General features: G+C 45.1%; 2 protein-coding genes across 6 annotated transcripts in view; one reads left to right on the top strand and one right to left on the bottom strand.

Annotated features, from left to right (window-relative positions):
- Nucleotides 1–17,821, bottom strand: part of PRMT2 (protein arginine methyltransferase 2) — a 486,423-nt gene that overhangs the window by 254,746 nt on the left and 213,856 nt on the right. The window lies entirely within an intron of this gene.
- The window catches only part of DIP2A (disco interacting protein 2 homolog A), a 160,416-nt gene continuing 151,663 nt past the window's right edge, over nt 9,069–17,821 (top strand). For all 5 annotated transcript variants that reach the window (XM_068245309.1, XM_068245310.1, XM_068245308.1 and 2 more), the window contains exon 1: nt 9,069–9,514. In XM_068245309.1, the coding sequence (XP_068101410.1) occupies nt 9,424–9,514 (91 nt within the window). In that variant the 5' untranslated portion in view covers nt 9,069–9,423. The remainder of the gene's footprint in view (nt 9,515–17,821) is intronic.

The raw sequence follows: 17,821 nt of genomic DNA, 5'->3' as shown, positions 1-17,821 counted from the left end.
AGTCCGTAGTGACCCTGGCCCTGCACCTCCTCAGTTGTGCTGCGCATGAGTAGAATGCTGCCAGCTATGGGAGCATGATCAAGGAGGTGTGCAGCCGTGCATGTGCAGTACCCAGCGACTGGCGATCTTTCAGAGGAAGATAACGATAATCTTGGGGGGGGGGGGGGGGGGGGGGGGGGGGTTGGTGACCGTGGGCCTTGGGTGGAAAAAAGTACAAATCCGGCCCTGATCACCAGGTACTCGTAGTGCCCGTCAGGTGTGTTAAAGGCCGTCTTCCATTCATCACCGTCCCTGATCCGCACAAGGTTGTAAGCACCCCTCAAATCCAGTTTTGAGAAAATCTTAGCATTGGTGACTTGAGTAAATAAATCGTCTATTAAAGGCAAAGGATAGCAATTTTTTACTGTAATCTTATTTAAGCCTTGATAATCAATGCAGGGCCGGAGGCCTCTATCTTTCTTTTTCTCAAAAAAGAACCCTGCCCCTGCCGGGGATCGAGAAGGCGAATAAAACCTTTAGCTAAGTTCTCTCGGATGTATTCCTTCATGGCCAACTTCTCTGGCCCAGATAAATTATATAGATGACCTCTAGGGGGCATACAACCAGACCTGAGATCAATGGGGCAATCAAAGGGACGGTGTGGAGGAAGTTTATCTGCTGACTTTGGACAGAACACATCTGCAAATTCAGAATACTGATCTGGCAATCCCTCCATGTGAATCTTGGTTTTACCAAAGGTTACTTTCGCTAGACAATGATGATAGCAAAGGGCAGACCACCTTGTTAGCTGACCCGTAGCCCAATTAATCTGAGGCAAGTGAATTTGTAACCATGGCATGCCAAGAATGATCGTGGAGGTTGCCATTCGTAACACAAAAAATGATAAACTTTCTATATGCAACACCCCTATTGTGACCCCCTGGGGTCTGGGAAAGAGGGTGATTACTCTGCAGAGGGGAATCATCCACTGCAGTGACCCGAATCTGTTGTTTTAGTTGGGAGATCGGAATCCCCAATTTCTTAGCAAACTCATAATCCATAAAATTAGCTGCTGAGCCAGAGTCTATGAAGGCCTCAGTAGTCTCTGTCTTATCCTGCCAGGATATAGTGCAAGGGAGAAGAAAACGTTTGTCATCGAGAGGTAAAGACTGCGCGCCTAGGGTATTACCTCCGACTACACCTAGGCGGCAGCGTTTCCCGACTTCTTGGGACAATTCTGCACTTTATGACGCCCCTTTGCACAGTATCGACAGAGCTGCTCTGTTTCCCTACGTCTCTGTTCCACCTGAGACAATCTCGACCGACCAATCTGCATTGGTTCCGGTGGGGGTGAAGCAGGTGGAGATGGAACAGAAGGAGACGCTGCGTAGGACAAGTACCTCACATTGTTCCTACCCCGGGTCTGTCTTTGGTATCGTACACCACGATTAATTCTGATGGCCAATGAAATGGCCTCATCGATGGATTTGGGCTCAGGATGACTCAACATTAACTCTGAGACCGGTGTCTGACAGCCCTGATAAAAAACAGTCTAATAATGCAAATGAGCCCCATCTGGCTGAAACTGCCCATTTTCTGAACTCAGCTACGTAATTTTCAACCGGATCTCTGCCCTGCCGCAACATCTTGAGCTTCCGCTCTGCAGTAGAGGCAATATCCGGGTCATCATAAATTATGGCCATAGCTTCAAAAAATGCGTCAACCGAGGCTAACGCGCTATCACCTGGCTGGAGACTATATGCCCAAGTCTGGGAATCTCCTGACAATAGTGTCTTAATAAACGTAATTCTTTGTGCTACAGTTCCTGAAGAACTAGGTCTCAACTCAAAGTATGACAACACTCGATTTTTAAAGTTTCGGAAGTCAGATCTGTGGCCAGAAAACCTTTCAGGTACAGACATGCGTATGTCTGTGCTTGGAGGAGATCGCACCGTATCCACAGCCGTCTGTAGGGCTTGCGCAGACCCAGACAAGGCATTATTCTTGGTCTGATGATCGTCCAGCACTGAGATGAAATTTTCCACCGAGGTGGTAAGTGCATTGAAAAGGCTGCGGAGTGCGTCCATTTGGGTTTGGTCTGCCGTTCTGTAACGATTGGTGTCAGCACGCAGAGAGAATCTGATTATTGGTGACCTGCAGTATCACCAAGAATGCAGATATATACCTGATTATTGATGATCTGCAGAATCACCGATAATACAGATATAATGCTAACCTCTGGACACCTAAGGTATGTGAGTGTTTGGTGTAACAGTAATACTTTGAGACATGCACCTGCTGAGCAGGTGATCAGAAGCAGCCTGGAATACTGCTGTTGAGGACACAGAAACCTTCCAGCAGCCTGAGACTCTCCAAGGGGTGGAGTCAGGCTGGAGATGGGAAGGACCAGAGAGTGAGTGACACCTGAAGGTGGATGTCACTATCAGATCTGGAGACTATCTCTTAAACGGAGAGATAGCTCTCGAGGTCGGGCACGCCTGGTCGTCAACACACTGACAGATAAGGTACAAAGACAGAAAGCTGATTCGGTATCCTAAGCAAGCAGGGTCTGGCAACGGAATATCAGATATGCGAGGTACCGAATCAGAGATCAGAGGGATAGTCAGGACAGAAGTAAAGTCATAACAGATATCAACAATGCCTATTCTGGGTGTGAGGTCCTTGGTCTCTACACCCTGGAACTAGTCTGATGAATAACAAATAGATGACACAAGTTCCCTAGTCTGGGTGTGAGGTCCGTGGTCTCTACACCCTGGAACTAGTCTGAAGTATAACAGATTGATCATGCAAGTTCCCTAGTCTGGATGTGAGGTCCGTGGTCTCTACACCCTGGAACTAGTCTGAAGTATAACAGATTGATAATGCAAGTTCCCTAGTCTGGGTGTGAGGTCCGTGGTCTCTACACCCTGGAACTAGTCTGAAGTATAACAGATTGATAATGCAAGTTCCCTAGTCTGAGTGTGAGGTCCGTGGTCTCTATACCCTGGAACTAATCTAAGCATAAACAAAATAACAATACAAGTAATCTGGCTCAGTGTGAATTCCCAGGTCCACCTGGTTCAAACACACTGTTGGATCTGACTTAGGTCTGAGTGCTTCCACGTAGTGATCGCAACGGCAGACAACTTGCAACTGGCCAGCAGTAACTATATATGGAGTAGTGCTCTCCAGCACCACCCCTAATTGATCAACCAATAGTATCCTGCTCTGGAGTCAGCTGATCGGCGTGATCAGCTGACTCTCTCTACCCAGTATAAGAATTCTGCCTCTCAGTGTATTCCTAAGCCTGTGTGCACTAACAGACTCAGCCACACCAGACACACGCTGCCGCGTGCAAACCGCCGCGCAGGACGCGGAACCAGCCGCCTTACTGTTGTTGCATGCGGCGGCTTTTCCGCGTTCTGCCCTGCTACCAGACACACGCTACCGCATGCAAACCACCGCATTGGACGCGGAATCAGCCGCCTTCTCAGTAGCACACGCGGCGTCTTTTCCGCGTTCTCTCACACTCATGTCTTTTTAATAAGAGCTATAAATAAAGAAACTTGAATATTGGATGGTGCGGACCTTTGATGACTGATGCTTATACCCCTGAACAGTTATTTTGAGACATTTGGTTTCCAGACTACTCACGGTTTTGGGCCTGTAAAAATGCCAGGGCAGTATAGGAACCCCACAAGTGACCCCATTTTAGAAAAAAGACACCCCAAGGTATTCTGTTAGGTGTATAACGAGATCGTAGAAGATTTTATTTTTTGTCAAAAGTTAGCGGAATTTGATTTTTATTGTTTTTTTTCACAAAGTGTCATTTTTTACTAACTTGTGTTAAAAAATAAAATCTTTAATGAACTCACCATACACTTAACGGAATACCTTGGGGTGTCTTCTTTCTAAAATTGGGTCACTTGTGGGGTTCCTATACTGCTCTGGCATTTTAGGGGCCCTAAACCGTGAGGAGTAGTCTAGAAAACAAATGCCTCAAAATGACCTGTGAATAGGACGTTGGGCCCCTTAGCGCACCTAGGCTGCAAAAAAGTGTCACACGTGATATCGCCGTACTCAGGAGAAGTAGTATAGTGTGTTTTGGGGTGTATTTTTACACATACCCATGCTGGGTGGGAGAAATCTCTCTGTAAATGGACAATTGTGTGTAAAAAAATCAAAAAATTGTCATTTACAGAGATATTTCTCCCACCCAGCATGGATATATGTAAAAATACACCCCAAAACACATTATACTACTTCTTCTGAGCATGGCAGTACCACATGTGTGGCACTTTTTTGCAGCATAACTGCGCTAAGGGGCCCAAAGTCCAATGAGCACCTTTAGGCTTTACAGGGGTGCTTACAATTAGGCACCCACCAATATGCCAGGACAGTGAACACACCCCACAAATGACCCCATTTTGGAAAGTAGACACTTCAAGGTATTCAGAGAGGAGCATAGTGAGTCCGTGGCAGATTTCATTTTTTTTTGTCGCAAGTTAGAAGAAATGGAAACTTTTTTTTTTTTTGGTCACAAAGCGTCATTTTCCGCTAACTTGTGACAAAAAATAAAATCTTCTATGAACTCACCATGCCTCTCAGTGAATACTTTGGGATGTCTTCTTTCCAAAATGGGGTCATTTGGGGGGTATTTATACTATCCTGGAATTTTAGCACCTCATGAAACATGACAGGTGGTCAGAAAAGTCAGAGATGCTTCAAAATGGGAAAATTCACTTTTGGCACCATAATTTGTAAACGCTATAACTTTTACCCAAACCAATAAATATACACTGAATGGATTTTTTTTATCAAAGACATGTAGCACAATACATTTGGACAGAAACGTATACAGAAATTTTACTTTATTTGAAAAATGTCAGCACAGAAAGTAAAAAAAATAATAATTTTTTTGACAAAATTCATGTCTTTTTTGATGAATATAATAAAAACTGAAACTCGCAGCAGCAATCAAATAGCACCAAAAGAAAGCTGTATTAGTGTCAAGAAAAGGAGGTAAAATTCATTTAGGTGGTAGGTTGTACGGCCGAGCAATAAACCGTGAAAGCTGCAGTTGTCTGAATGGAGAAAAAAGGCTCATACACACATCAGACTATAGTCTTTGGAAAATGAAAGATCACAGACCAATCTTACCACCCTTCATGTACAGGGCCGGTTTAAGCAACAATGGGGCCCCAGGGCAAAATAAACCTGGGGGGCCCCCTCAACATATACCCCGGAACAAAAATCGGCATTAGGGGACCTTTTTTGCAGCTAATATACTCAGGGTGTGAAGTCCCAATCGGTCAGAGCTCCACATTCTGGCTATCCCAGCCTGCATGGGGGACAAGGGGTTAAAAAGTTTCAGGAGGGGGGACCCCACATAATTTTAAAAAAAAAAATTCCTAGACTCTAAACATAAAAAAAATTGGGAAAATAGGAAAAAATGCCAGGGATCTTCATACAGCCATATTGAGGCTGTATAGCGATCCCTGGCCAAAGCGCTGCGGCTGCGTATAGACCCCGTGGAAACCCCGTCAGGAAATTTATTGTGCTTTCGTTTGATGCATGTAAAATTACACTACCGTTAGGCTTGCTACTAAAAGTTATATTTACCGCATTTAAAACTATACTTTTTTCTTTCTAAACTTTAAAATCGATTTTCTCAAAAACTATAAGGTCTTTTTGAAAAATTGTTTTTTCCTCTTATTCCTAATGATCCCCTTAACATATCCTGCAAATGTAGGGTTTCTAGCATTTAAGGTGGATTTGCTATTAACCATTAAAGTCGGCAGGTTTTTAATTGTGGTTTTTTTTCCTTTGAAACTTTAAAATCGGTTTTCTCAAAAACTATAAGGCCGATTTGAAAATTTTTTTTTTCCTCTTGTAGCCACTGGGGGCCCCTACAAGCTCTGGGGCCCTGGGGCAGCTGCCTCCTTTGCCTTAATGGTAGCGCCGGCCCTGTTCATGTAGTATGAGAGCCATGCCTACACAGTCTATTCTATGGAGCTGAACTCCACATCAGAAAAAATCTTTGCAAGATGCTGCACACAAACATGCCGTACACACTCAAAAGATCTGTAGCTGCAAAAGATCTGTTCCTGCCAAAAATCCATTCCTGCAAATTGCAATGATAGTCTATGAGATCTGCAGATCATCATACACACATGATTTAACTGACATTAATCTGCAGATCAGATCCACCAGGATGGATTTTCAGATCTGCGGATGATTGCTTGATCTGCAGATGAATGTCAGTTAAATCATGTGTGTATGGTGATCTGCAGATCTCATAGACTATCATTGCAATTTGCAGGAATGGATTTTTGGCAGGAACAGATCTTTTGCAGATACTGATCTTTTGTGTCTGTACAGCATCTGTGTGTGCAGCATCTAGCAAAGATTTTTTTCTGATGTGGAGTTCAGCTCCATAGAAAAGACTGTGTAGAGCATGGCTCTCATACTACATGAAGGGTGGTAAGATTGGTCTGTGATCTTTCATTTTCCAAAGACTATAGTCTGATGTGTGTATGTGGCCAAAGGCTCTGGTCCTTTAGGGGGCGAAAAGACTGTGGTCCTCAAGTGGTTAAACAATACCAGTTGCCTGGCAGCCCTGCTAATCTCTTTGGTTGCAGTAGTGACTGAATTACACACCTGAAACAAGCATGCAGCTAATCCAGTCTGACTTCAGTCAGAGCACCTGATCTGCATGCTTGTTCAGGGGCTGTAGCTAAAAGTATTAGGGCTCGTTCCCACTATCGTGAATCCGCATGCGTCCAACGCATGCGGATTCGCACATGTAATGTGAGTGGATGGGGCTGTTTCCACTCCTGCGGTGGCGTTGTGCGTTTTTTGTTGCGGAGAAAAAACGCACAAAAAAGGCAACGATTTCGCCTGCGTCGGGAATCCGTGCGAATCGCCGCTAATTTATTTAATAGTAAAAACGCATGCGTTTTTTACATGCGTTTTTACCCGCGATTCGCGTGCGATTTCGCACCTTTTCCAATGTTATTTTGCCCTGGCAGTGTCATGGTTAATTTCGCATGGCACCCTGCCATGCGAAATCGCACGCGAAATCACGGGTAAAAACGCATGCAGAAACGCATCCGCATGCGTTTTTACAAGCGTCGGAATGCCGGCGAATCGCGTCGCAACAGTGGAAACAAGCCCTAAGAGACACAGGATCAACAGAGAGTCAGACAACTGGTATTATTTTAAAAGGAAAAATCTATATCCTTCTCAGTTTTGGTTCCATTTAAAGGGAACCTAAACTGAGAGGGGTATGGTTATTTCCTTTTAAACAATACCAGTTGCCTGGCAGTGCTGTGGATCTCTCTGGCTGCAGTAGTGTCTGAATCACACACGTGAAACAAGCATGCAGCTAATCCAGTCTGACGTCTGTCAGAGCACCTGATCTGCATGCTTGTTGAGGGGCTGTGGCTTAAAGTATTAAGCCCCATATACACGATACGAATCTTTGTGCGATTCGATTACGATTCTATTTACGATCTGATTAAATCCGACATGTCATTGTTTTGCAATGGCAAATGGAATTGAATCGAATCCTAATCGGACATGTCGGATTTAATCGGATCGTAAATAGAATCGTAATCGAATCGTACAAAGAATCGTATCGTGTGGATTGGGCTTAAAGCCGCATCTACACGCATAGATGCGGCCGCGATGCTCCTTATCAATCGAGCCGCTGATGCGGCTCGATTGATAAGATCTGACAGGACGGATCTCCGCACCGCCGATTCCCTGCTCGATCCCCGCGAGGGGACAATGGCAGGGAATCGTGCGGGAGATAAGCGGCGCCGGCGGGGACGAGCGGGCACGAGCGGGGAATCGAATGCGGTGCACGCGCGGCGAGCGTGGACGCAGCGGGCGCGCGGAAGAGGCGATCCGGCGGCTAATCGAGCCGCCGGATCGCTACAACCTCTCATAGTGTAGACGGGGCTTAAAGCCGCATTTACACGAGTAGATGCGGCCGCGATGCTCCTTATCAATCGAGCCGCTGATGCGGCTCGATTGATAAGATCCGACAGGACGGATCTCCGCACCGCCGATTCCCTGCTCGCTCCCCGCGAGGGGACACTGGCAGGGAATCGAGCGGAAGATAAGCGGCGCCGGCGGGGACGAGTGGGCACGAGCGGGGAATCAAATGCGGCGCACGCGCGGCGAGCGGGGACGCGGCGGGCACGCGGAAGAGGTGATCCGGCGGCTAATCGAGCCGCCGGATCGCAGCCTCATCTACCCGTGTAGATGAGCAGGAGAGTCAGGCAACTGTACTATTTTAAAAAGACAAATCCATATCCTTCTCAGTTTAGGTTCCCAGGGTAAGAAAAGTTACATTGAAATGAAGTTAATCAGGAACAACTAACTATGAGTGATTATTACTTCAAGGTTATTTTTTTATCACTTATGATAAGTCATTTATGAGAAGTTTTGTGAATAGACTTCAATGTCATGTTGTAGGAAGGACTGTAACATGTCCCGAACATTAGGGGGTGCTCAAGATACATTGCTGTACAGCCCTTGCATGTAAACAGCCCTTCACATCCAGCAGAATCATACGTTTGAAGCAGAGACCTTCATGACATTGGACATACAATATTTAGTGTGACCTGTTCTTCCAGGCAGCAGTAACAAGTGGTACATATACAGCTGGGCACCCTGCTGGATATGGTTTAGTGTATGGAGCAGCGCAGCCCTATTCAACTCAAATGAATGGAACCACCTGACTGCCTCCTGTTACACTGCTGCCAGGTGCATTTTGAACATGGCACAGTACCAGTGCATCACCCTCAGTGTAAAGAGAGTTGAGATAGTGAAAGAAGCACTGACAGCGACGAGCCACAGAGGAGAGGATGTCCCTTTCCTCATATAGCTTCTTCCCATTCATAGGCGCTCCAGCGATCTGCTATACTGTAATGCCCAGCACGTGTGTGGGTGCGGCTTCCACTGCCCAATAGCATATCGGCGTCTTATGTTGTACCCTATTAGCCATCAGGGGCTGGGCTCAGCTAGGTGCCGGTTTAGCATACGAGTGCGCGCTTAGAGGCGTGTTCAACTGTGTTTCTCATGAATGAGTGCTAGTGAGGGGTGTGGACACACAGTTCTGTTCTGTTACTAGGCAGATTCACAGCTGCCACAACAATCACACCCCCTCTTACATGCGCGCTCCCGGGCCGCTCCCAAGCTCGCTCCCGCACCAAGTCGATCCTGTGGGGTAGGGACTCGGGAGCGGAGGAAAAAGAGAGGAGAGGCCTGAGTAGCGCAGGAGGAGGGGGCCGGTGAGAGGCAGACACCGCAGACGCCGGCTGGAGAAGCTGAGCTAGCTGTGCGGAGCAGAGGGGCCCTGGCTGACAGGCGGGGGAGGGCGCTGTGCAATGTGTGCAGAGGGGATGCGGGCAGTCGTATGAGCCAGGCATCGGGATGGCGGAGAGAGGGGGATGTGCCCTTCTGGAAACACTGCCGGTGGAGATCCGGGAGAGTTTGGCCGAGCTGGAGCTCGAGTTGTCAGAAGGTAAGGAAGCATTCATATACTGAGCCTGCTGCTATCCACAACATGTCACTGCAGACCTGACAGGTAACCAGTGCAGGGATTTGTGTCTCTACTGCTGCTGTACCAGACCTGCCAGGAGACTCCATATAACCCTGACTGTGGATCTACACACCATGCAATTTCCCTTCAGATTGATGGGTCGAATCGATCATTTCTGACAGGTCCGATCAGATTTCTGATCGACTTTGTGCAGAAGTGATCATAAAAATGATCAGATCTGTCGTAAATTATCGATTCGACCCCTTCAATCTAGCGGGAAATTGCAGGATGCTGTGTAGGGATTTATGATGTCCTGCAGGATGTATGCTGCTTCTATCATTGACTCTATCAGTTAGCAAATGCACCAGTGACCTCTCCAATGCACAGCAAAGCTCTGCAACCTATAGCTGCCAAAAAGATGCACATTCCTGAAAGCAGAGCAGGCCAAGATGCATTCTGGTGGGTTGCTATGGCTACTGCACTTTGCTCTTCGCCTCTTGTACTGATTTACTGGCCAAGCCTGGAGCAAGGACTAATATATTCTCAAACTTTAAAAATGTTGTTGTGAACAAAGTAAATATTTGGGAGTTATGTAGAACATACATTGGGTAGGGCCTACATCCTCAACCTATGGTACCTTGGGGTACTTGGGTTGGGTTCAGTGGTTACTTGACCATTCCTGGGGATTTGTATAGCTGGATGTCCAGTCTTGTTTGACAGCAATCTGCAGTGGAATCTATTTTAAGCAGCCGAATGGCAGCATTTTTGGCGTTACCATGGTTAAGGTGGGCCGATGAGAAAGTCCATAATGAAATTCCGCCTACATGTTTAGGGGACCCAGCAGGAAACCTCGTAGGGATATACTGCTTGTGCGGACAACACCCTCTCGAACTGCTGGGTTTCAGCTAGGTTGTAGTAAACTACACTCAACTATTCAGGCAATCACAAGTCTTTGCGGCGTAGAGGGTGCTGTGATAATAAACCTGTTCCCTATGCGGTTTCCTGCTGGGGCTCCTAAACTAGTTTAGCTCCCCTTTTGGAACCGCTAGGTTTCAGATAGGTGGTAGTGATAATACACCCATGCTATTCAGCATATTAAATTACTTGGCGCTAGTCTACTTAAGGTGACCCGGCAGGAAACCTCAGAGGGAAATTCAGCTAATGTGATTGGGTGGACCGCACTGTCTTGAACTGCTAGGTTTCCAATAGTTTGTAATAAATTACACCTTCACTACTCTGCCAATCACTATGCTTTTTGTTTGAGTTTGCTGTGATTGGAGAACTGTTCCATATGAGGTTTCCTGCTGTGTTCCCTAAAGTCGACTTGTGTCAAATGCTTTAAGTTGTAGACGTTGCTGTAATTAGAGAACTGTTCCTGAAGGACTTTCACCTTGACTCATCTCAACTATACTAGCCCTGCATTTTTTAACAACACGCTTGTCATCGTTTCTCGCATTGTAGCAAAAAAAAAAAAGTGACATGTTGCATCTGAGCATGGTCACGGCTTACTCAGATATTGGAGGGCCTGTGCTAGCAAGCGTCTGGCCGGTTCATGGAAGCAGCTGACAGGTGCTGAATTCACTGTCTTCAGCCTCCTGGGTGACGGACCTAATATTAGGCAGGAGAGTCAAATCTTCTGGTCGAAAAATGATTTCAGTTTTGTTCCTATTGATTTTCAGAACGCAGAAGAACATGAAGGAAGAGATAGCATTGACATAGTTGGGGCACAAGCTATCAAGGTGGCCATACGCTTATCGACCCAGCCCCCCCCCCTCCTTTTTCAATTTCCATCAGCATCCATCACTTTGATTGAATCTGCTAGAAATTGATGCCCTAACGCGCTGCCGCGATCAATTATTTGAATTGGTTGATCATACCAAGCAGAAGATATCGATCAGCGAGAGATCGATGGCCCATTGTATCAAACAGTGCAATGCTGCAGTTTTTTTTTTTTTTTTTTTTTTTTTTTTTATAGACTTCATGCTGAGATATGAAAAATCTATACCAAGTGTGTGTAAATTCGATTATTCTTTGATCATATTTGATCTGAGAGACTGATATTTTGGGCTTATCAGGTGCACATTTATATGATATTTATAGGCACCTTAAGTGTAGCTAAATCAGGAGCTGATGCTGGGCATACACGGCCCAGATTCTTCTTATCAATCAAGCCGCTGATGGCTCGATTGATAATTTCTGACATATCTGATCACCGCGCGGATCGACTCCCCGCATGATCCCCGTGGGCGAACAATAGCGGTAATCGAGCGGAAGATAAGGAAGCGCCCGCGGGGACGAGCAGGATTCGATCTGGGCGGCCGCGGGGACACGGCGGGAGTCGATCCGGCGGCTAATCGAGCCGCCTGATCGGACCGTGTATGCCCAGCATGAGAGATAGAATTGGGTGTAATCAGTGTAGAGGTGATACTGGAAATCAAGAGCTGATAAAGACAAAAGGTATAGATAAAGAATAGAGTGGGTTCCAGGACCAAGTCTTGGAGTACTCAAATTGTGAGGGCATACAGGAAGATGGTACTAGAATGTACTAATCTGAAAGTCCTTTCTGTGAGATAGTAAAACAAGAAGACTGTGAGGCACTAGTCTACTTTAGGGCACTGAGCAGGAAACCTCATAGGGAAAATCAGCTAACATGATTGGGTGGATGGCACAATTTCGAACTGCTAGGTTTTCAATTGGTTGTAGTAAACTACGCCCACACTATTTGGCCAATTACAATGCTGGGTGCTGTGATTGCTGAACTGTTCCCTATGAGGTTTCCTGCTGGGTCACCTAAAGTAGACTAGCTCAGCCTGTGATTCCTGGAATGCCCAGAGAGGGGAGAATGGTCCACTGTGTCAAAAGCAAAGGAGAGATGAAGGATGAGTATTGAGTAAAAACCTTCAGATTTAGCTGTCAGTAAGTAATTGATCACTTTGACTAGTGTTGTTTCTGTTGGTTGACAGGGGCAGAAACTAGATTGTTGGTGATCAAACAAGAAATTGGCAGTGAGGTGATGCATCAAGACCAAGTAAACCTGTTGCTCAATTAGTTTGGAAGAGAAAGGAAGGAGAGATAAGCCAGCAGTTGAGGAGGGCAGTAGGCTTCAGAAAATGTTTCTTGAGAGGTGTCTTGTTATGCATTAAGAGCTCTGGCTCAAAAGTGGGTGGAAAAATACCTCTGGAAAAGGAAAGGTTGAATGAAAGTCAGGGTGAGTATGATAGAAGATGAAAGAAGAGTGTTGAGGACGCGATTTAGAGATGAGAAAGGAGAGAATTGTTATAGTTGTGAGAAGACTGTTAAGGAGCATGTTTGGTTTGGGGTCTGTATGTAAGAACTAGGCTACTCGGTGAAGCTCTTTCTAATGTTGCTAATTTTGTTGTTCCAGGGAGTAGGAAGGAAGTGGGGATGGGGCCAGTGGAGGGCTTTGAAGGTAGAGAAAAGCTTTTTGGGATTGTGAGGAGATAAAGGAGGAAAAGTATGGTAGATTGGACATTGAGAGAGCCTATATGAGTGTATGTAGAGTCTACTATAATTCTAGAAGCGCTCATGCAAATTGTTTGCAAGACACCATTGTTCAGCTTTTCAGGTCTCTCTGACAGCTGTCATAGCTCAGGCCCGGTGCACACCAAAAACCGCTAGCAGATCTGCAAAATGCTAGCAGATTTTGAAACGCTTTTTCTTTTTCTGTAGCGTTTCAGCTAGCGTTTTGCGGTTTTGTTAAGCGTTTTTGGTGTAGTAGATTTCATGTATTGTGTTACTGAGCAGCTACTGTAACAAAAAACGCCTGGCAAACCGCTCTGAAGTGCCGTTTTTCAGAGCTGTTTGCGTTTTTCCTATACTTAACATTGAGGCAGAAACGCATCCGCAATCCAAAATCTGCAGCAGCCCGGGAGTATGCGTTTCTGCAAAACGCCTCCCGCTCTGGTGTGCACCTGCCTATTGAAATACATTACCCTAGCGAATCGCAAACCACAGCAGAACCGCTCTGGTGTGCACTAGGCCTCAGACTTTATTGCCAGTGTACCTTATGAGTAGAGATGATCAACGAGTTGCAGAGTTTTTTTTACAATTGCTAAGCAGCTCCAAGGTCGGCCAATCAAATGCAGTTCTTGTCAAGCTTTATTGGCCCTATTCTTAATTTTCATACAATTTGCAATAAAAATTTACATTAAATAGGAAAAAAAATAGCTTGTCATTGATCTTCCCTGCTTATGAATATGTTTGACCAGTTTTCTTTATGAGCAGTCAGTTATTCACATTATGAGCGTGGCACAGTGCTATAACTGCATGCACAAGCTTTGAGTCATAACAGAAGTAATACATGTCCCACACTCCTTTGCTCAAAGCCAACAAGGGTGGTTGACAACAGCCTCAAATCAGTCCATAAACATATATCAGTGAGACTGGCAGTTCTTTAGTAAATAATCAGGTCTAATCCAAGTAGATGACCTATGCAATTGTTTTGAGACTTCACAATCACTGCATCAGGATTTATAAGCAGTGGCTGGATGGTGTACTGGTTAAGGGCTCTGCCTCTGACATGGGAGACCTGGGTTCGAATCTCGGCTCTGCCTGTTCAGTAAGCCAGTAATTCAGTAAGGAGTTCATTGGGCAAGACTCCCTAACACTGCTACTGCCTACTGAGTGCGCTCTAGTGGCTGCCTCGCAAGCGCTTTGAGTCCGACAGGAGAAAGGCGCTATACAAATACTGCCATTATTATTATTATAATTCAGTTAAATACATCAGTAAAACAAAACACACAAAAATCAAGCAACCACCGTGCATCACTATAGGTGAGTAAGAAAACCTAAACTGTGCACATTCATGTGCCATCTCATATTCTGTTATTAAAATTGTAAAGAGACTCTATTCTGGGCTGAAGGAATGCATGCAATTAAACTTAGCAGTGTATAAAGCTGTCTGGATTAGATTGCTTTTTTCTGAACCAAATTGGAATTTCTAGAGCATAAACCCTCTCTAAAGGTAGCCATACACTGGTCGATTTGCCATCAGATTCAACCAACAGATACATCCCTCTCTGGTCGAATCTGATCAGAGAGGGATTGTATGGCTGCCTTTACTGCAAACAGATTGTGAATCGATTTCAGCCTGAAACCGTTCACAATCTGTGGTGGTGGTGCTGCTGCCGCCGCTCCCCCCCGCTTACATTACCTCTGTTCAAACGTAAGTTGACAATCGCTATGCTCAAGTCACGTATGGCTTTGAAGTGCCAGCTCGAATTCAACCTCCGACAAGTTTCACAAATTAAAATACTAGGTTTAGCAAGAACACAGCAATTATTAGGTATGAGCATCTGACAACAGCTACACACTGGTGAAGAGAGCCAGAGACAATTCAAGAAGACAGGTCAAGCAGAAAAGAATTAGAAGCAAAGCACAATATTCCCCAGAGCAATAATAAGAATACTTTACACTGTGTTCTGCAGCTAGTTTTACTGGACATTACACCATATTCTATGTATACATCTTAAATTGTCCTAGTCCAAAGGATTTATGGCCATTTCAGTTGAAATCTAGCGTGTACACAAGTGTCCTGGTATTCGAGTTCTCCTTTTGTACAATTAACCAAGCCAGAAAACCAGACTCTAAAGGTCCGTACACACGCCGGACTGGAGGCAACGGCGGGTCCGTCGTCACTTCCCGCTGGGTGGGCGTTCCAGCGACAGTCCGGCGTGTGTACAGTCTGTCTGCAGACTGATACGGCTGTTTCTGAGCGATCCGCCCGGCGGATCGCTCAGAAACAGCCGTATCAGTCCGCCGACAGTGCGTACACACGGCGGACTGTCGTTGGAACGCCCACCCAGCGGGAAGTGACGACGGACCCGCCGTTGCCTCCAGTCCGGCGTGTGTACGGACCTTTAGAGTCTGGTTTTCTGGCTTGGTTAATTGTACAAAAGGAGAACTCGAATACCAGGACACTTGTGTACACGCTAGATTTCAACTGAAATGGCCATAAATCCTTTGGACTAGGACAATTTAAGATGTATACATAGAATATGGTGTAATGTCCAGTAAAACTAGCTGCAGAACACAGTGTAAAGTATTCTTATTATTGCTCTGGGGAATATTGTGCTTTGCTTCTAATTCTTTTCTGCTTGACCTGTCTTCTTGAATTGTCTCTGGCTCTCTTCACCAGTGTGTAGCTGTTGTCAGATGCTCATACCTAATAATTGCTGTGTTCTTGCTAAACCTAGTATTTTAATTTGTGAAACTTGTCGGAGGTTGAATTCGAGCTGGCACTTCAAAGCCATACGTGACTTGAGCATAGCGATTGTCAACTTACGTTTGAACTTGTAGATACAGTGGTAATCGATGTATTACCATACCATTGGAGGAGTTTAATTTAGACTGTTTGCTTTTACATTTTTGCAGCATACATTTTTATTAACTAGGATATGTTGGCATGCCATTGCCCATCTCTAATTAATAACTAGCTGTGACTCAGTCCTCCATGTTACATGGCTTTTTAAGGGTAACTCCTGAAAAGACACCTTAACTGAGAGGGATATGGAGGCTGCCATATTTATTTCCTGTGAAACACCAGTTGCCTGGCAGTCCTGCTGATATCTTTGGCTGCAGTAGTGTCTGAATCACCCACACCTCTAACAGGATAGGCTTATCAATTTTTCCCATCGTTATGCAGCCGATTAGATCAACCTAGTTGAATTTGCTAGAAATTGATGCTGTGGCCAATTGACCACTTAATTTTTGTACATGCACTGTAAATTACTTTTTTCCTATGTTGCTGTCACTCAGGGCCCGTTTCCATTTGTGTGAATTCATTGCGGAAAATGCGAAAACAAATTTGCATACGGATGCAAATTTTACCGTAAATTCGCGTACGATTTGGCTTTTTTTTTGTAAGTATGTGAATTTAACCATGTCAGTGCCTGTGTGCTTTACATTGATTTTATGGAAAATATACGCGAATTCGCATGGAAAACTCGCATAGCAAAAAAGCATGCAAATTTCCTATTAATTACATTGTATGCAAATCGCACACCACCTTGCGGTGTGCGAATTCTGTTGGCTCTGCTGTGCAGATTTTTTTTGCACAGAAAAACACTTTGTTTTTCTGACAACTGGAAATAGGCTAATTAAGTTGTATTGGTTGTGTGAATCTGCGTGCAGAAAACGCATGCAGATTTGCGATAGTGGAAACGGGCCCTTGCAATGGGTAGTAAATTGCTGACAGATCTGACATATTTTAGAATTTCCATTTCCTCATGGAAGAATCTCAGTATTCCCTTTAGGCCCCATTTATACTAGGAATCACAAAATGCTAGTAAAATTGCTAGTGTTTTTGCAAAGTAATGTTCCCATGATTTTTCATTGTACAATAAAGCGATTTTGGAGTGATTGCATTTTGTGATTTTTTTTTTTTTAAATTTTTTTTTTTTTTATTATTTTTTTTTTTTTTACATTGAAATGCACTTGGTAAAAAAAAAATTCTGCATGCACTGCATTTGCGATTTCAGCAAATAGCTGTTCGCTGGTGATTGCAACAGTAAGAACACTACCATACACTTTACACTGCAGCACTGCTGAAATCGCTAGTAAAACGCCCTATTGTGGACAGCAGGGCAGTGGAGTCGAGGAGTTGGAGCAATTTTTGGGTACCTGGAGTTGGTGGTTTTATAAACTGAGGAGTTGACGTTGGATGATTTTTGTACCAACTTTACAGCCCTGGTGAACAGGACCTTATTCTTTTGCAAAAGTATCTATACAAAAATGTCAACCAACTAATTTGAACACTATTTTGGCAGTTGAACTGAGCCACTGGAGTTCAGTAAGTGCATTTGTAAATCAAGAAATTAAGAATACCCCATGAGGAGATGGACTTGTCCAAAACCAGTCAGATTTTTACTACCTTCTGTAAGGGCCCGTTACCACTCTCGCGGAAACGGCCGCGAATCCGCTGAGTTTCCCCGCAGGCAAATCGCGCGGGAAACTCTGCCATAGGGGATAACTGCGCCGCCGGCCGAATCGCTTGCAGTAGCGATTCGGCCGGAACCCCCTACAGAATTCGCGGCGGAGGCTGCGATTCCCATAGCCGTGCATGGCACGGCTCATGGGATTCGCCTGCGATCCCGCCCACCCGCTCAGTGCCGGCGTGCGTCTACGAGACGCACACCGCACTAGTGGAAACGAGCCCTCAGTTACAGGAACGTAAGAGAAAAGTAAATTATGGTTTCTTTTACTTTGAGAGAAAGCTACATTTATATGTATATGTATTTAATCATGTGTGTATGATGATCTGCAGATCTC

Source organism: Hyperolius riggenbachi, chromosome 7, assembly GCF_040937935.1.
Source record: "Hyperolius riggenbachi isolate aHypRig1 chromosome 7, aHypRig1.pri, whole genome shotgun sequence".
Lineage (NCBI taxonomy): Eukaryota > Metazoa > Chordata > Amphibia > Anura > Hyperoliidae > Hyperolius > Hyperolius riggenbachi.
The sequence above is the reverse complement of the archived record's forward strand: the minus strand, read 5'-3'. Positions and strand labels throughout refer to the sequence as shown.